Raw genomic sequence first — 20,676 nt, 5'->3', positions numbered from 1 at the left:
ATAGGTATGTTATTTCAATTTTTTTATTTTACTTCAGTTTTAGCTAGCTAAAAATAGCTCTTATAGAAAGTGTGGCGTTCCTACACAAAAGTACATAGATATGGAACCATTTCTCCAGTAAAAGTATTTATATCAACGACTTGGTAGAGCCTCTTGGAAAGACCCATCACTTACTTGGCCGTCAGTGTCCGTCAGTCAGCGGCGCGCATGCGCAGTTGCCTCTCCGTCGTCAATAATGAAGTTGGCGCTAATGGCTTTGAACAGCCCGCTGCTGCTCCTCCAACTTGGACGCCGACTCAGAGGAAAGTTACTGTCAGCTCATCGTAAGCTGGCTTTGACTGCTTTCTGAAAGTTGACAGTTCTTTAGCGTTGTTGTGCTCGTTTGTTTGGGATGTTGTAAACAAGTCAGTGACAGCCTGCAAAGCAGCAGGACAGAAGAAGTCAGTATGAGCTGCACCAACAAGTAAACTGGACCTGGGACCTGACTACTTCCTGGCACGGCACAGGTACATTCATGGATTTATTTCTTGTTTTGAGTGTGGATGGAATGTACTTACACCTTTCACTTCATCATTAAACATGGCAAAACAACAATTAAACATACTTTAAGATATTAAAAAATAATGTTGACATCAACAAATGTTTTTCATTTTGGTTTATTTTAAGTATAAATGCATACTTATTTTCTTAGTTGTTATGTTTACATGTACATGTATTCAACTGAAAATAAAATATGATGACAAAATGTTTCAAATTTATGCTAGCAATGGACTTATAAATAAAATGTTCCTTTTTCCTGCATTGCTAAATTGTTAACATTTTCCCTATGACACACCATCATCATATATAAGTATTATACTGTATACGTATATGTGGCCATACATCTCCACCAAATCATTGGAGGTGGGCGATACTAGGCGTTTTGGTATCGATTGGATACCAAGTAAATACAGGACTACGATACCGGTACTTTTAACTTTTTGATGATAGAGTGATATCTGCCTTTAATTTGTTGATGATGGTTATAATCGCATTTTAGTGTTATATAGTATTGATGATATCGATGTCGATATGTGCATTGATTCGCCCATCTCTACCAATCATATCAAGTGTGTGGGGGAAATATTGGCCATTATAGGTACACGTTTAGACATTTTTATGGTAATATTTGTACATATCCTTAGTATCTGCGGGTCAAGTGACATTTTAGTGAAATGAGGAATGTAATATATTGGCCTTGGTGGAAGCATTTCTTTCTCAGTCCACGTGGAGTTTGTGTTCCTACTTGATATGTAGGAAATGGGAATGCCGAGGGCTCGGGTTCACCCGTTGGGCTTTTGGACTGCCCTCAACGACATGACAGGGTGTACGGGGGTGACTGCGTCCTAATCCATAGGCTGCGGGATTAGATTTCACAGTAGACGTACAGTATATTCATGGGGCTACAGTACAGACACATGGCTTGTGCAGGATAGCTTGTGCAGATGTCACTTGGGCCGGAAATAAATGACGGTGTGGTTTATATCTGCCGGACTATTTAGACTGAATAACTTCCACGTGCTTGTACGTGATTAATACGCATACTGTTAAAGATGTATTCATTTAGCAGTACAGGGGAGAGCTTGGTTTAATAACAATAAAGAATGATGCAGTGCAATTGGTAAAGAAGTAGGTAATAATAAACAAGTTTTATTATGTTTGTAAAGGCAGATTTTGATTGTTATCAAATCTAAACTTACCAAGCAGGTAAGGGAATTTCATAATTAAATATCAATATTAACATTTTATATTTTTTACAAATATTTTTCATATATTATTATCATATTAAATTTTTTTTAATATTTGACAGTTCTTGAGATTTCATTTACTAACTGAATTTATTAGTCGAAATCGCAAATATAATATCTGTCTGTTTAAGTTATTTTAATTAAATTATTTCTTCAATAAATACCAGTGGTAATATATATTTACTGTATACTAACTTCCATAGGGAAAGCATTAAATTAAATATAAATTAATATATTACTAATCATATATTTTTATTAATTTACCTCCATTTTTGTCGCAGTATTTCAGCTCATCCGGTGAGAGACTACAAATGAGAGATATTATGAAATAAAAAATTTTTTCCAAGGAGGACTCAGAAAAACGTGTAAGTTTTCACCGCAACCTCACTCTGCGGTTTGTCCAACATATTCCCGTCCTTGCCGTCTTTGCAGCGTGTAGCGATCACCTTGTCAATCCACCTCGGTGCACCCCCCCTCCTCCTCCTCCTCCCAATCAGCGTTTCTTCTACTGTAAGAAATAGAATTCTCTCTTGTGGGACTGTGGAGGAAATGGCAGGCATCATTGATTCACTGCTCAGTGTCAGGTGACCTCCGGGTCCTCTTCAGGACGACGTGAGGCACCAGGAATTTAGCAAGTGCAAGGTTATTACACTTTAAAAAGTACTTAGAATGCATGCATATGTAGTAGTAAAGTTCAATGTATGCAGATGTACTGTCTAGTTGGCAGAAAGGAGACTGAGGGGTTGCTACTATGAGAGGTGGTGGTGGTGGTGGACAAATCAATTCACCTGAGAGACGCATTATTGTCTTGGGTTTCAGGAGCTGCAGCTATGAAAAATTAAAAGGATTCCACTGAGTGTGATTTTTATCGAGCCGGAAAACAAGCATTCATATTAATACAAGTCAATGGAATTAGTTGTGGTGCTTTGGGGGGCAATAAATGGCTACTAAATCAATAAGTAAATGACTATAACCCTAATGTACCATATATTATCAATGGTCTGTTTAATCCAATGATGACAGCAGTGGTAATAGTAGTACTAGAGGTCATCATTCATTTGAAACATTTGATTGGAGTTTTATTTGAAATGACTTAAATGTGCATTTTCTTAGCTGACATGACACAAAGTGGATTAAATATATTATTATATATATATATATTGTTATATTATATAATGCAAGAAAATACATGCAAAAATGTTTCTTTTCAACTTTCAGAAAAAGATGTTTAAAAAAATTAATAAAATATTTAAAATAATTATACTATAAATATAATACTAATGATGCTAAGAGGGATTCATGAAATAATAATTTATTATTTATAAATTTATTATCTAATTTATAATAATAATAAATTAGTATTAGTAGCAGGAAATAATAAATAATGGTAATAAAATAATAAAAAATAAACAATTATAATGTACATACCTGTTAAGTATGCTTAATGTGTAAAAATTAATTACAAAATTGGTGTTAAAATTGATGAATAAAAACTAATACATAGTATTGTTGCTATTTTTTTTATTTTAACCTTAGGACATGACACAAGGACAAGACACAAGAACGAGCTGTGGAAATATTTAAAAATATATATCACAATATAATAAAAATATTTGAAAAATGTAAATATTCAAAATGTAAAATAAAAATGGAGTAAAGCAATATTTCAGTCGATTTCACTAAATATTCAAAATGTTAAATAAAAATGGAGTAAAGCAATATTTCAGTCGATTTCACTAAATATTTAAAATTGTAAAATAAAAATGGAGTAAAGCAATATTTCAGTAGATTTCACTAAATATTCAAAATGTAAAATAAAAATGGAGAAAAGCAATATTTCAGTCGATTGTGTTTTGTCAAACACGCAAACCAACTACGGTGGCCCTCAAGGGTCCAAAGGCTCAAGAATGGACTTGTGGACACGGGGTGTTACCCGGTCAGTTGACTCAATCCAGCCACGGTGTTTTGTTTTGTTTAAATGGCGACATCATATCTTACCCGTCTCACCTCGTCCACACAATCACGTCCCAATTCGTCGCCGGCGCACAAACAAAAACAGGGTCAGTGTTCTCGTCTTGTCAAGTGCGTCTGCCGGTCAAGCGTGCATATCTTTTACACGTCTCCCTTTTCATTGTTGATATTTACTTCTACAATTATCTCTCCGCTTGGCCCTCGGCTGAAGACGATATGCCGCCGCCCGCCACCTCCACCAGTGCCGCCGGCCTCCCTCCCTCCCGTCTCTTGTTGCTCACACATAAACACAGCGAGTGACACATCAACACACACAAAGATAAGTGTTATGGCGGGTTTCAAGCACATTTGGCAGAATTACTACTGTCTAATCATTCGAGGTGATCATTTATCAAAAGGTTGGACACCAGTGCAAGGAAATAATGCAACAGTGTGTACATTTTGTCACTTTTTTTTTTTTTTTTTTGCAGTTGAAGCGAGTGAGGATCACAACCCAAATGGTAATGGAGGCCTCACAAGACCTCAATGAGCAAATGGTAAGTTAAATATTACTACTAATAATATTATTAGATGAATACACACACACACACACACACAGAGCTGTACAAAGCCTACATGTGACTGATGGGAAAATCCTGGGAAAAAAGGCACACACAGTAGATGCATTGTTGTCACTCACAAGCTTAACTTTCACTTCCACACAAGCTTGACTTTCTAGAGGATTAGTGTCCAAAGTGCGACCTGGGGGCCATTTGCAGCCCACAGCTGATTTTTGCATCAGCCCTCTGCACACTTAAAAATACAATTAAACAAGAAAAATAACAAAAGTGTACAAAAAGAGTATTACTTTTACAAAATATTAGAATGAAGTCATAATATTGGCAAATTAAGTTGAGAAAAAAGTAAGAATTAAATGTATATTTTGATGTAATACCAGTGTGATTACAGTAATTAAGTAATTCCTTAAATTGCAATTTATGACAAGAAAAAAAGAATCATAATCTACAAAAAATGAAGGTTTTGTGTATATTTCATTGAATAATATTACAAGAAAGAAGTCTGCATTGTTGGAAAAAGTAGTTGAAGTTGGTGTTATGTATAAACAGTTGACATCCCTGTGCTCCCGCTGAGATCTCATTTCCAACAATAAATCAATGTGTCTCAAATTGCCATTATAAATGATGTCACTGGCCTATTTAAAGCAGGTGAAGTAACTGAGGAATATATGGCCATTAATATTTAATAGTGGCACAATGCAAGACAAGACCCATTTATTTCTTCTTTCCCTACTGTAAATGTGAGTGACAGCGGTCTACCGAGGTCGGCCTGTAATCCATACGAGCCTCGTCTAGTGGAACGGCATAAAAAAAATAAAAAAAAAAAACAAAGAGGAAAACAACACAGTTGATGCGTTCTGTCCCACTTTGCACTGTTATTACAGTGGAGGCTGGCAGGTCAGGGTAGGGTAGGGGGGAGGACGAGGCTCGATGCAGGAGGAGATGAAATTACACCTGTTCTGGTGGCTGACTAACGACTTTGAAATGTGATGCGGACCTCGTTGGCCGCCAAAATCATTTTCCCAACAATACACGCTGCGATCTTTAAATAAGCAAAATGAGGACGCGGTGCTGATGTCACGCACAGATTGTACTGTGTACGCTATCTCACAACGCCCCCTTTGTGAGTGTAAACCTGGGTATACTTGAGAGTAGTCAGTGTACAGCTTGTGCAAATTTACTGTCCGGGGGGGGACGTGGGAAGCAGAGAGGATTTTCAATATTAGCTCAGACCTGCCAACATATATGAATTTGTCGTACTGTGCATGCAATTTGACTCTAGAATACGCATGTATGCTTCCCTACGCTCCATTTTGGTGCATTATACTGTTTTCAGTTTCAACTTCAGTCTGTATACCAATACAAAAGTATTACTTTCTCATTAGTCTTTCAAATCATGACAGAAAATAATTGGCAATGTGATGGTCTGGGGGTACAAGAGTGCTGCCGGCACTGGCGGAGCTGCGGTTAATTAAGTTCATTCATTCATTCATTCATTTTTGACCGCTTTTTCCTCACGAGGGTCGCGGTAAGGGGGTGCTGGAGCCTATCCCAGCTGTCTTCGGGCAAGAGGCGGGGTACACCCTGGACCAGTCGCCAGCCAATCACAGGGCACATATAGACAAACAACCATTCACACTCACATTCATACCTATGGACAATTTGGAATCGCCAATTAACCTAGCATTTTTGGAATGTGTGAGGAAAAAAACCCACGCATGCACGGGGAGAACATGCAAACTCCACACAGAGATGGCCGAAGGTGGAATCGAACCCTGGTCCTCCTCGCTGTGAGGTCTGTGTGCTAACCACTCTTCCACCGTGCCGCCTTTTAATTAAGTTCATATTTTTTAAATATTTTATATATGTGCATTTTGGAACTGTACTTAAGATCCAACAGTGCAAAATGTAAAATCTTGCAATTTTTCAATTGGTCTTAAAATTTTTATCAGGAGTGAGGCTTGCTAAAAAAAAAGCATTAAAAAATATATTATTATTATGCAAAGCATATTATTATTAGTAATGATATTTGCAAAGGTTTCTACAAAGACTTTTTGTTGTATTTTCCCAATGAAGGGGCGTTTCCAGTGGTATTAGGTTTATTGGCAGTGATGTAAATGGGTGGGTAAAAATTGTTTGCGGGTTGCTTGAGGGCAGGGAGGCAACAAAGAAACGGTCTGCATTGTGGAAATGTTAAGCAAGGCCAGAGGAAGCCGTCGCTAAATGAACAATGTATACTTATCGTATTACAGCATCGGCTTTCAGTAAACATGTTGTGTCCTTTTGGCATTTTAGCAGCCATTTTGCATAGGAACGTCATCTTTAGTAAACAGGAACGTTCAATATTCAAAGTGACGTTGACAGGAGACCTCACACACAAAGTTTCGGGGAGTTGTCTGTTGATACCTAATCCCAACCCACGGCCCACGCCCCCCCCCCCCCCATTCGTCCCTCCTGCTGCTACCCTTTAAAGTGTCCTGTCCCCGTTCCACTTCCTCCTCTCCCTACCACAGAACCACCAAGCCGCGGCATCTGGGTTGCGGTCTGAAGAGGGCCAACCTGCCGTCTGGGGTCCCTGGGGGGTGGTGGAAGGGGGGTGCTGGAAAGAGCATTGGGTCGAAGCCAAGCGTGTTTGCTAATGCTACTTTTAGCCTGTTTAACTGTCCCACGCCACCTGTTGTCACGTACTTGTTTAGCTGAGACGAAATGGTGTTAGATTTTTTTTTTTTTTTATTCCGAGTGATGCTTCATAATGACGTGGACTGCGTGTCAACTATGAGTTAGACAGGATTAGGGGCCTGATTTAGCATCTGCATTTGCCACAATCCATAGGCACATACTGTATACCACTGTATATGTTTCCAGTTAAAAGTTTAGACATACTTTCTCATGTTATTCAGTGAGGTGTGTCTAAAATTTGGGCTGGTACTGTATACAGTCCCTCAACGCCTCTTCAACCTTGATTTGAATTTTTTTTTTGTGCAAGGCAGTAGTGTTTATAGGGCCAGGGAGCATTGTAAGGATTTTACGGTCTGCATAACTGAAAATGGACTAGAAATGTGCCTAAAAGCTAACTAATTGTTTAAAATGACTATTGGATACATACGTAAGAAAGACTCAACAAATGTGGATACACCAACTTTAGCTGTTGATTGATTGTCCTAATCAAATATGGCATTACTACTACAACATCACTAGGGGAAGCAGAGTGTAAACCAGAGGGAGCCACCTGCTGTGGCCCAAAAAAGTGTACTGTTTTCGGACACATGCTCCAAGCAGCCAAGGCTTCCAGTGCTATGGAAGTCAGGAGAAGTATAGAGCGGTAGGTGCCACCTGCTGTGGCACAGCAAGGTGCACTGTATTCAGGTACATGCTCCAATCAACTGGTGTGATGCCACAGAGGTCTCTGGCCAACATTTTGTACTTTTCAGACACTGGAGTACAACAAGACGTTGAAGCGATGCATGCGTTTCAAGCAACTGATGAGGTTTTCTTTGTGCTTGATGCCTTTTTTTCCCTTCAGTGCAAAGCATGTGGTACAACTAGCACACAAAATGTCTTCCTCAGACAGTGAATGTTTGTTAACAAGCTCAGTAACAGTAAAAAATATGCAATTGATTTATGGCAGGGGTGGGCCGCGTTTGAATCCGGCCTGCCAGTTGCTTTCTAAGTATTTCAACTTTTAACATACAAACTGGCAACATTACTTGCAAGTCTTACATGCAAATTACATATTTTGATGTGGTCTGATGTTTAAAGTGCTCCTGTAAAAAGGGACATGCGAACATACAGCTGATAGTATAACACTTTTACAGATAATATGAGACAAATAATTCGAGGAAAATTATAAGCATCAAATAGTATGTGTGTGTTAAATATATGTTCTGGCCCCCTGGACAATTTTGTGAACTCAATGTGGACCACGAGTCAAAATATTTGCTCACCTCTGATTTATGGGAACGTATTGGAAAAATACAGGAAGAAGAGGCAGACACACAGTAGATACACAAGCTTAACTTTCACTGTCAAAAGTCATAATATTTAAGAGAAAAATGGTTTACTAGAAATTTTGACAAATTAAATTGGGAAAATTTTTAATAATAATTGCAAAAGACAAACTTTGTGGCGTACTAAGCTTATGCTGTGTGTGTCAATCATGTCGCCCACTAGTGGCCTGGCATGCATATTAAAATATATTTGCAGGTCAATGTGAACACAGACCGCTGCCATCCTTCAAAAACCTTTCCTGTTTTTCCTCCACTGTTATGCTAATCCCTCCATGCGTATAAGGGAAGGTTCTTTTAGCTGTAGCCGTCTTCCTGAGTCTCAGGGAGGATGGCAGCTGTCCCACTTAGCGTGCACGGACTAAGTTAGAAAAGGCGAGGGAGGGGGGGTCAGGTTGCACCCCTCTTTCACCCTGACGGCCCCATACAGTCCCGCTCACACAAACACACATACATGTAGCGGCGGTAGCTAAATGCGAGCCCGAGAATTGCCATCACCATCTGCCTGACGACAAGGCATGCTGGCACTTGACAGGAGCATAGCAGCGAAAAGCCACGGCATCCCTGGAGTGGACTGGCATCCCGGTCGTGGCACAGAGGTGCGCTTCAGTTTCAGCTTTGGGTACGGTGATTCTTGTAAGATTTATGTTTAGTTGACAGCTGGCAGCCGGCCTTTGTGCAGTCTCGGGTACATTTAATGTTTTTATTCCTTCTTCTACTGTGACTCATTACATCTGCAGAAAGTCTAAGGCGAGAGGTTATGTTTAAACAGTTAGCAGGTTCACGCATGGGTTACATTCAAGGTTTACGATATGCACGGTATTGCAGCCTCTTTCAATAACGATATGAACTCCTGGTCAAAATGTTCATAGCAGTTAGAAAAGAATTGAATTTTGCACTAGTGGATCTTAAGGAGGTTTGAAGAGGAGCTTCAAAATGCAAAAGGAATAAATGGGAGTGAGACAAAAAAATTTTTTTTTGTAAGCACTTTACATTGACAACTTTTTGCAGCTTGTCGCTCTCCGTTTTGCAGAACACGGCTAGGTTGCGTCATCAACATGTATTATTGGTCCACTGACCAAATGTGCATAGTTTCTATCACCCATTCCCGCATCATCGATTATTGAAGACATTTGTCAAATGTTTGTATCAACAATTTTTCTCTTTCACTATATCGTGTTTTTTGAAAATATAATACATTTATAAATGATTGCTGTTTCGTGGTTGTCTATGGCCTACAGTATTAGTGGCCTATACTATTAGTATTGTGGTCGCTAGACACAAGTAGTGTTATGAGACCTGATGTTAAATTACATCACCTTTCACACTGCATGGAGACTGGCTGAGGTTGAGTGGATAAAAAAAAGTTTCTCTCATTCTGTGTGGAAGTGGTAAGGTTTTGACATATTTGTCCTTCCTCACTACGTTTTAAACACTTTGGAATTAAAGAAGAAGTAAGAAGTAAATTGGACAGGCTAACTAGTCAGCTCGCTAGCTTGCTATGCTTGCAATATTTGGTCTTAACAAGTTATCATGTCCCTGCAGTGATCCCGTAGTCAGCGCAATGTGAAGTAAACAAATAATAGGACTGTAAAATTGACTATAGGGGTGTTATTTCATGTCTACAGGACTAATCATGTTAATGTTAATTGCTAAAAGATCCTACTTTGCAGAAATTCACTTATTGAGGTTGAGTGTATAGTCATCACTTAATTCATTGTGAAGAAATTGGTGCACTACTTTGCTGCAACCAGCAGAGGCAGTGTTGATTCAGTTTCAACAAAGGAGTTTATAGAACATGATGTCACAACATTTAGAGATGATACAAATATTATTGCAAAAGGAAATTTTGTCAAAGGCCATTTTTTTTTATTGTGCTGCCTTAACGTGCTACCATCGAAATTGAAACCAGCTAAACATGCTTTCCTGATATCTAAACCAGGAAATGTATTGAAATGGCGAATTAAGTGTTTATTCTTACTTTTTATTGTCACTGCATCAGCTTTTCTCCAAGTTGTCAAGAAGCCATCAACGCAACCTTTGTCATTAGCCCGCAGAGAAATTTGGTTTTGGTTTGTCTGCTTTTTGATGCCTCCCTGCCGTGTTAAAGAACCTCCTGAGACTGGAAAAGCCTCGAAGGGAAGGTTAGCCCGGTTCTGTTGAAAAGATAGACTATTCTCCTCCCAGTGGGATTGTGTGAGGTCACAGCACAACACACCATAAAAAACAACTTTGTCAGTCCTTCACTTTGTTTTTAGGGGTAACACGAGAAAAAAAAAAAGATGTAACATGATAATTAGCTAGGCGCTTTCGGAGACGCCACAGAGGTGTGAGGTCAGCGGGTCACCGTGGAGTGCCATGCCAAGTCCACAAAGTGGCCAAACAGACTGGAGAATCCATCTAAAAAAGGCTGGAGAAAGCAGCGTGGGCTTTCTAGAGAAACGCAGCAGACAGGAAACCGCATGATATTTGCGCTTGAGTGTCTGTTGAGTGCGTCTAGGTGTTTTGGCCTCTCTGTTTTACGCATATTCTCGCAGCGGCATGGGACGGCTGAGGTCATCCGAATGGAGACTGTCTCGTTCGCTGGAAGGTTCCTTTGTCTTTATTGATTACTTCTCAAATACTTTTCAAGACTGCCGTCACGAATATTTTATTCCAGCTGACCTTAGGTTCAACTTGGCTGAAAGTTCATCTTTAGCAAGCTTCCTTGTTTTGCGGGGAAAATTGCAACAATCGGGAGACTAACTTGCCTGTAGCGAGAACTTCCTCTGCTGCTCTGCTGGCAGATAGGATTTCTGCCTTTGCAGCGTGGAACCGCAGAGGTATTGGAGTGGATGCTGAGGCCCGTTTGGCTGTGACCCCAGACTCAATGGCAAATGTTGGCATTTTCGCAGCATCAGCAATCTAGGCTGTAATAATTATTTCATGGGATGGGAGAATGTCTCCCTGAGAGTTCGGAGCTTCTCTTTCCATGCCAGTGTTGCATTCTACTTCGTCATGTTACCATATTTAGACTACAAATGAGTTAAGACTGAATCAACAGCGCCTCTGCTGGTTGCAGCCAACTAGTGCATGCCATTTTGACTCCATTGATGTAAGACATGATTACAGTAATCCGGGTAAAAATGGAATATATGAGTAGAGTAGTTAGAGCATAGAGAACCTGTCTATGGCCTTCTAAGTAAGGTTTTTAACATTAGAGCCCTCTCGACATGAACTAACACTCCTATAGTCACCTTTACACTCATATTACTCAATATAATAGACATAAAATAGAAAATAATTACATATTATAGACAACTATTTGTATTTTAGTTCATTTAGTCATTGTTGCGCTTGAAAATGCTTATTTTAGGCCAAAAACACATGACATTTGCATGACAAATGCATATTTTTTGTAAGTAATTAAGTAATCCCCCAGGCCATCAGACTGCTTAATGCCAAATAAGCCCCTCTACCTGCCCAAAACTTTTAATTATTGTTATTTATTCTAAATTATTTAAATTATTTGTACAAATTACTGTTTACGCTGTACATTGTTGTTCATATTTGATGTCATCTATTTATTCTCCACATTATTATTTATTATTTATTATTACACATGAGCCAGGCAACGACATTTCGTTGGCAATTTCACTGCTGTGTTATTGTGCAATGACAATAAAGAAAGTCTATGTCTAATTAAGTAATCGATTTTTGCAGTCGATTTTGACACTAGTATAGTACATGTAAACACTGAATTCAATAAGAATTACTTGAAAACACTTTATGCCTTACTCGGTGAGAAATTAAAGCTTTGCAGTGCTAACAAAATGCGATTGTTTACTCTAACAATGTTGCAGAAATGGTTTAAGAAAGCAAGTAGAGATGAAAAGAGAACCTTCTTGAGGGAGGTAAAAAAAAAAAATTGCACATGCAAGTCAGAGGACGCCCAGAGTCTCCACAGCAGCAGCAGCAGCATCATCGTTAATAATTAAAGCTAATGTCATTAGGCCCAAGCTCCTTTTCAGACGCTTTTAATTAAATGATGAATGGCTCATCCCAGATGCCGGTTAAATAATGACATCACCGGCATGTGCCAGCGCAACAGCATAAGGTAGATATCCTTTAAGAAAAAAAAAAAGGACCATCATTTAACGGGTGGGTGACAGTAGACAGATAGATGCTCTGCCTCACACACACACACACACACACACACACACACACACCATCTGCTCCAAGCCAAGATTCAATATAGCCGACAGGCCGTCAGCCAGCGAGCAGGCGGCGCAAGCTGTTCTGTCATACCAAGCTGTTAAAAAAAACACTTCATATCATCTTCCTAATAAAATCACTCAAAATACCACATGTGTGTAGAAAAAAGGAAAAAAGAAGGTCAAGAAAGAAGGGGAGGATGTACGTAAGTGTGAAAGGGGAGAAGCAAGGAAGACGGAAAGTAAAAAAAAAAAAAAAAAACTAAACGGGTCAGCTTTTTGAGACCATAGTATAGGAACAACAGGTAGGCAGAGGCCAGGTATGAGTGCCCCCCAGGGTAGTGGGTTCCAGACAGCCTATGAGAGGAGCCCCCTCCCCTTATCCTCCGCTGTCTGTCTGTCTGTGACGCTCCCATCACCCCCTGCTCTGTATCGGATTGCTGCCGTGACAATAGAATCATCTCACCAGCCGCAGGCACACAAAGACGCACACAAGACCTTGATGACACGTTTTATGACATGCCTCTGACTCACAGGTCAAGCCACAACATTAGGTACACCTGCACCGTCCAACCACACAGCCGATACAAGACTGCAAACAACAGTTTCACAGCTGATTCCTACTGGTATTTTAATCGTGTGCACGTACAGACGCAGTGACATACGCATGTGTTGCAGGATTTAGTCCAGCTGTCATCGGTAGGCACGGGCCGCTGGGAGATTCTGACGCTATGATAGGGCAAAAATATCCCCATTTGACGCTTCACGTTGTTATAATTACAGCTCTAAAAAGTCGGATTTGGAAAAAAAAAAAGTCATTTTTAAACCATATACAATATACCTTAATAGAATGAAACTGGAAATGTAAATAAATACAATCAGTTTCTCTTAACGTTCCTTTATGATGTCATAGTAGAATCTCCACATGTCAAGCGACAACAGCAACAACCGTGCATCGGTGCCGCTCAATGCTAACAGCGCCGATGCTATCTATGTCCGACGTGTGGCAACACTGCACACACTTGGGGTTTCAACACATCGCAACACAACATTTTACAATAAGGTACACAAAATGACAGTAGTTAATGAGGAACAAACCCACATCACTAGTTCCTCATTAGTTCTCCATTAGTTAATATTAGTTATTGGTGTGCCTTAGTCATTCGTATTTTTGTGTAACTTAAAGTGAGACCCATCGAAGCCCAGTTCCGACTAAGTATTTTCACGTGGACGTCCACTTTCTCTTGTTCCATAGAAACAGTAACCCGCCAAGAGTGGTTTTGAAACCGTGACTTTTGTCACACCATGGTGTACCTTGAAACCGATAACCATGGTGTACCTTGAAACCGATAACCACGGTGTACCTTGAAACCGATAACCAGCCCATGCCCGTAGTCATCAGTATAGTTAGCATACAGTAACTTCTTGTATCATTTCTGACTGATTGGGGGGGGTGCGGTTTGGGGTCTTGGAGAATAGGGGTGGGACTTTGGTGGACCTGCACTGGCTGTGGTCGGGTAAAGGAAAGGGGAGGGGGGGGGGTCAATGCAAAAAGAGTGGTGTTGTGTTTCCTCAGGTTCCAAACAGCAGCAAAAAGAGGGAGAGGTTGTGTGTTCCAGTCCACTAAGTCAACTTCCCATATGGCTTCTTCTTATGATTCCATTATACGTCTTCTCAGCCTTTGGACTCCACCTTTATTAAACACTTGGTCACATACCAGGCTAGACTGCTGCCCAAGAATAAGACAAACATGTTGTTTGTACAGACGTTTTAAATAAAGTTTTAAATAACTGGGTTTGCTTGACCTGTTTGGTTAGTGAACATTTTATACAGGGGTTTCAATCATTATACAGTGGAACGACATACAAAACCCTTTTTGGCCGATAGTGGAGGATTTATGCATAAACAGTCATAACTCCTTTATCAATGTTTATTTGGTTCCAGACCCGACTATAACGTAGTAGTCAATATTAATAAATGGACTATTTTCATAGTTAGAGCATAGAAAACCTGTTTAATACAATCTTAGAGCCCTGTAAACATGAAATAACACCCCTATAGTCACATTTATACTCCTATTATTCTTACTCAATTGTAATGGGCAGGCTATGGCATCACTGCAGAGACAAGAAACAGACAAGGTTTTAATCATTAGCAAGTTATTTGCTATATTTTCAAACTTAAGAAAGCAGCCTACATTGACACAAAACCAATGAAAACAATGGAGTCATTCATCACATCCTCTGAAACCTAGACCCACAATCTGTTCAAATGTTTCTCCCACTGTCTGACTCGTCAACTCGGTGTGTGTGTGTGTGTGTGTGTGTGTGTGTGTCTGACTAGTCATCCGTGTACCGGTGTAGGTTTCTCCCAGTGTGTTTTTTTTAATCACCCTCATCAGATTAGCTGAGCAGAGGGGCAGTCGAGGCCAAACGCTTCACGATTAACAGCGCAGAACTACCCCCCCCCTCCCAACCATACACACACACACACACATATCCATCATTGACTTTTCATTTGTGTGCATGGAGTAAAGCTGCATTAAATCATGTCGGCTGATCTGCTACCTCATTCTCCTGAGACAACGAGGAGCTCCAAGTGGCGGCCAGTGCGGAGACCACCGGGGCATCAAGTGTGGCGGGGGGCGGGGGGGTTGAGAAGAGTGTGCTTCCTCCCCACACATGAGTAAACAGCACACATAGATGAAAGTGCTGCAAAGATAATAATAATAGCTACTTCAATGTTTACTATATACTGTATATTTCCTACACACGTGAAGCTGTTTCATCCTGGACACTTTGGTTCCCACATGACATGACACATGACAAGAAGCCAAAATTTTCCAATAGCGATGTCCTTGACAGGACAACCATGGATTATACAGGGTGATTCAGACACATTGTGTCGTTACCGCCCAGATAATTACAAGTCTGCATGTTTTTTGCGGCGATATCAATGTAGCCTATACTATAGCAATTGTCATCCATGTATGTTAATAATGTGGAACACATAGAAGCCAGCAGATCGCAATGATACGAACAGAGAGAAAATAACACAGATCCATTTTGAGGTCCGACTTTTTTATGGAAAACTGTTTTGTGATCGAAATGTATTATTCTTTTGAACATATATTGTTTTGAGGAGCAAAGGCTTTACTTACTAATCCCCAGACATCCTTGTCAGTACTGGCCATTTGTGGTGATTTTGACTGATTTTTTTAAAGGCTATATAAACATGGTACATACAAAAAGAAAGATATTTCTAGAATATAGGTACATTTTTGCATTTGGAACTGAACTGGTCCCTTCTATGCGTACCTTGTGAATGCTACACAGCTCCATGCACTTTCACTTCCTGCTTTAAAACATGGTGATGCACCAACATGGTGCATCTTTTCTATTGTGCAGTTTTTTTTTTTTGCCTTGCGCGCAAAAAAAAACATGAAAGACGTATTAAATAGATCTTCGGGTTCAGGTGTTCGGGTTGAAAAAAAATTCTAAATAAGGCTCAGCTCACGGGACACAGGGAAGGAAAGTCACTGTTGATGCACTCACTACACTGCTGATGTGGAAATCATACAACTTCATGTGGAAAAATGCTAACTATACCATTTAAACTGCAGATTTTTGAGTGGACTTTTATTGTGGCCAACCTAAGGCAATAATCATGCATAATCAGCATCACCCCTGAGGGTGGATGAATGACAGATGAGCTTAGCTCACGGAAATTGGGAGGAAATAATGTTTTTTTATATTTCTAGAGTGTAATGTACAAGAATATTGAAGTCCTATGAATGAATTTGGGATGCCATATTTTTCGTGGAGTATATATCTTGAGATGATGACATGTTTTGGTCAAAAGAAGACTCTAATTTCAAACACAAACAGTAGTTCCTGATACAGCTCTTGCATCAGATGGCGTGCAGGTGTACCTAATGGTGTGGGCACACGCTATAGTAGTGATGTTTGTCGAGCAACCTTATCTCGTCTTTCTTTGACGTGGTTAACCATTTTAGCTCCATTGTTGTGTCTTGTCATCTCTTTGGGACAATTTGAAGACAATAAGAAAGGTCAAAGATTTCCTTCCTCGGGTGTAGAAACTAGTTTCCGTGACATTCCCAATGTGTGTCGCTGGAAGCTGCTCCTGGCGTTGTTCGTGTGAACATCGGCGGGTAAAGCGAGCTAACGAGAGAAAGAAAGAAAGAAAGAGGGATGTTTTTTGGAGGGCATTCACCCAAACCCCTCCTCCTCCCCATGTCCCTTGGTCTTTTCTAGCTTCCTCGTACACCTGAAAAAGGGGGCATTTTTGGAGACATAAAGAAGAGGGATAGTTTTACACCTCCCCAGGCTGGGGCACAACTGCTGGGGGGCGGGCGGGGCGACACGAGGGAGGGAAGGCACAATGTATTTTACATGAAAGGAAGGGGGATTGGGTTTCCGCCAAGATAACCACTCACACAAATGGGGAGTGCTTTGAGGGAGGGAGGGTGTGGAGTGGGGGGGGACAGGTAAATGTGTGTGTAAGACACAAATAGAGGTTGTGCTTGTGTACCGTTGAGGTATTAGAATGTCTATGTTTTTCATATCTCGACCATATAATTCAACTTAGTATTATGTAGAATTTATCATCTTGCAGAACTTACTTACTATTTCTTTTGATTAGCATGCTATCCTCAATATGCAGTCATTCAAAAATACATAGAGAATTATTGATCGGTTCAAAGATTTCAGAGAGGGGATTCAAATATTCATTCATTCATTTTCTACCGCTTTTCCTCACGAGGGTCGCGGGGCTGCTGGAGCCTATCCCAGCTGTCTTCAGGCGTGAGGCGGGGTACACCCTGGACTGGTGGCCAGCCAATCACAGGGCACATATAGACAAACAACCATTCACACTCACATTCATACCTATGGACAATTTGGAGTCGCAAATTAACCTAGCATGTTTTTGGAATGTGGGAGGAAACCGGAGTACCCGGAGAAAACCCACACATGCACGGGGAGAACATGCAAACTCCACACAGAGATGGCCGAGGGTGGAATTGAACCCGGGTCTCCTAGCTGTGAGGTCTGCACGCTAACCACTAGATCGCCGTGCCGCCCAGGATTCAAATATTTTAGTGAAATTTAATATTAACAATATTTTTTGGGCCTCTCGCACAAAGCCAGCTGGGATAGGCTCCAGCATAGCCCTGCGATTCCAGTGAGGGTTAAGCGGTATAGAAAATGGATGAGTGGATTATGATTTAACAAGAACAAAATAATATGTAACCATCCACTTTCTATGCCGCTTATCCTCACTTGGGCCGCAGGGGTATGCTGGAGCCTATCCCATGTCTTTGGGCGAGAGGCGGGGTACACCCTGGACTGGTGGTCAGCCAATCACAGGGCATATATAGACAAACAATGACTCACACTTACATTCATACCTACATATAGTTTAGAGTTGCCATTTAGGCTAACATTCATGTTTTTGGAATGGGGGGTACACGGAGAAAACCCACACAGGCACAGGGAGAACATTAGATATGCCCAAGTGGCGATTGGAACCCAGATCTTCCCAATCTTTTGACTGTGTGGCCAACATGCTAACATATATGATAAAAATATTATAATTATACAGTATAATTAACCATGATGTGATCATGGTATATATATATTTGTTATTCCATGATGTTTTCAGTGGTGTTTTAGATGAAAGTTGGATAGGATTTAACTTGAATTAATTGCTCCATTTAAGACAAGAAAGAAAGCAATAACGGGGGCGCTAGAGGAGTGCGTCTCGGTCTGCTGGAAGACAAACGGTGTTGGTTCCGCTAGAGGAGCCATGACGATGTTGTTGTGGAGGCAAAGAGGCGCTAAGAGACACTTCAAATGGACCAAATGTCAACAAAAGTTGTCATTTAGTCGTCTAATATACTGCACGCTTTGTTTCTTCTCGTCTGATATGCCCACACTGCGCTGAAATATTTTTGGTATTTTTTTTTTATATCAGGCATGTTTTGGGACACCTCCCTGCCTTGCCTTCTCCACTTGCTGTGAAAATATTTCATCAGGGATGTTTTTTAGAGGAGGGTGACCCCCCACCCCCAGCCCCAGCCCCGTTCACAAGGGGTCCTGCCTGGCTAATAATAAAGTGCTTGACCGCTTTCGGCAACACCCCTAATCGGTTCTGACAAGTCATCCTCCGTGCACGCACATACACACACACAAAAGGCATGTGAGCATGCACGTAGTGACGGCCTCTGCAAAGTGTACGCACAGGGGTCCTCACACAGTCTATCAATCAAAGTGTTTATTGGGGCTTGGGGGCGTGGGGAGGTGTCCCACCATGGAGCACAGTGGCATGGGTCCAAAACCTTCTTTAAATGTGTTTTACCATTTTATTTTGGATTTACTTAGCTTTATTGATCCCTGAAGGGAAATATTTTGTACATGTTGGACAGATGTCAGTGTTTTAAAAACAGCTGTTGGCACCCACTTAAATAGAACCCGAATTATCTCCCCCTGCAGGACTAAAATGGAACGGTATCGTAGAGGTGATTTGGAGTTGGTAAGAGTATGCAAAATTAGAGAATAACACACTTCGTAGAGCCAAGGAAGATCCTATCATATTTTGGTGCAGATCCAAATTTATTTAACGTTACAGTCCGCTTAAATCGGGGCCAAGTGGGGGCATGTGAATCAGCTCGGTCTGCGTGCTCATATTGCTGTTTAAAGTAGGGACGTTTGACTCATGTAAGCACATACTTATGGTCTTTTGTCACGACTGGAAGAGGTGATATCGGACCATGCGCTATTCCATGCACGCAACGTATCAAAGTGACAGAATAACAAGAATGCAGCGGAAACCTTGTGCAACAGAAACAATCGGAACAATTGCAAATAAGACTGGAGATAGTCCACTTGTCAGAGAAATTGCAGTACCGTATTTTCCGGACTATAAGTCGCACTTTTGTTCATAGGTTGGCTGTTCCTGCGACTTATACTCCAGAGCGACTTATAAATGAAAAAAAATGGTTATGTTACATACACACTGGACAATTTTCTGTTCATGTTTATTTTTTGTGTAGGTAATAACCATTGTGTTAGCATATCTTACACCTATTCAGCCTGTTCTCTATTATTTTACTAATGTTAGAACCTGCCTTCCAAGATGAGATAATGTCTGTTTTGGTCACATAGTTTGTAAAATAAATTACCCGCAAAAAATGCGGCATTTTTGGCCTTGTGCGACTTATACTCTGGACCGACTTATAGTCCAGAAAATACGGTAATACAGCAAGATAGAATGTGGCATTTCATTCATGCAATTGCCTCTTTAGTAAGTTATTCATGACGACTGCAACCTTGTGCAAAATAAACAGAACGACTCCAGATGAGAGTGGAAGTAGTCCACGGTGTCATAAAAATTGCAGTGCTACAGAAGAATGGAGCGTGTCATTTATTCATGCTATGGCCTCTCTTGCACGTTGCTAATGACAACTGCAACCTTGTGCAAAATAAACAGTCAGTACGACTCCAGATAAGACTGGAGCTAGTCCACTGTGTCATAAAAAAATGTAGTACTATAGCAGAATAAAAAGTGTCATTTATTCATGGAATCGTCCCTCTTGCAAGTTATTAATGACAACTGCAACCTTGTACAAAATAAACACAACGACCCCAGAAAAGACTGGAAATAGTCCACTAGTCAAAGAAATTGCAGTTCTACAGCAGAATAGAAGTCATGGCACAAGTAAAAGCCAGATTGAGCTAGCGCCCCCTGTGGCGTCTTAGGCAAAACACAGCCCTGTCTCCAACAAAATGATCTTCCCGAGAGTTCAAGGTGGGTGATCTTGCTAACAAAACAGCTAGCAAGGCGGCGTGAGATCGCTGTTGGATTCCCTGCCGTGAGCTGCCAGTGTCTTTTGACGACAGACACACCATGAGGGGCTGATTAAGTTTCCCCCCGTCATAACTTTAGATTTTTCCTCAGCGAGACTGAAAAGAGGAATTTTTATGCAAGTTGCAAAACAACTTCTAGTTTTAGTCTTGTTTATTCTTGTTTTTTCTCCTGAAAGGAATTTGGTGAACATTCCTTAAAGCAGCAAAAAATACAATAGAGGTTCAGTGCTTCAGGTCTCGAATGGCTTTAATAATCCATATCCAATTTGTCAGTCTAT

At 40.6% G+C, this 20,676-nt stretch overlaps 1 protein-coding gene across 2 annotated transcripts in view; it reads left to right on the top strand.

The window, feature by feature from the left end:
- Positions 1-240: 240 nt before the first annotated feature.
- The window catches only part of eya4 (EYA transcriptional coactivator and phosphatase 4), a 38,487-nt gene continuing 18,051 nt past the window's right edge, over positions 241-20,676 (top strand). For both annotated transcript variants that reach the window (XM_058056713.2, XM_058056714.2), the window contains exons 1-2: positions 241-506; positions 4,229-4,294. In XM_058056713.2, coding sequence (XP_057912696.2) covers positions 4,256-4,294 — 39 coding nt within the window. In that variant the 5' untranslated portion in view covers positions 241-506; positions 4,229-4,255. The remainder of the gene's footprint in view (positions 507-4,228; positions 4,295-20,676) is intronic.

This window comes from Doryrhamphus excisus, linkage group LG19, assembly GCF_037039965.1.
Source record: "Doryrhamphus excisus strain RoL-2023G ecotype Guam linkage group LG19, RoL_Dexc_Guam_v1.1, whole genome shotgun sequence".
Taxonomy (NCBI): Eukaryota; Metazoa; Chordata; class Actinopteri; order Syngnathiformes; family Syngnathidae; genus Doryrhamphus; species Doryrhamphus excisus.
Note: the sequence above shows the minus strand (reverse complement) of the source record. Positions and strands in the feature narration are given on the sequence as shown.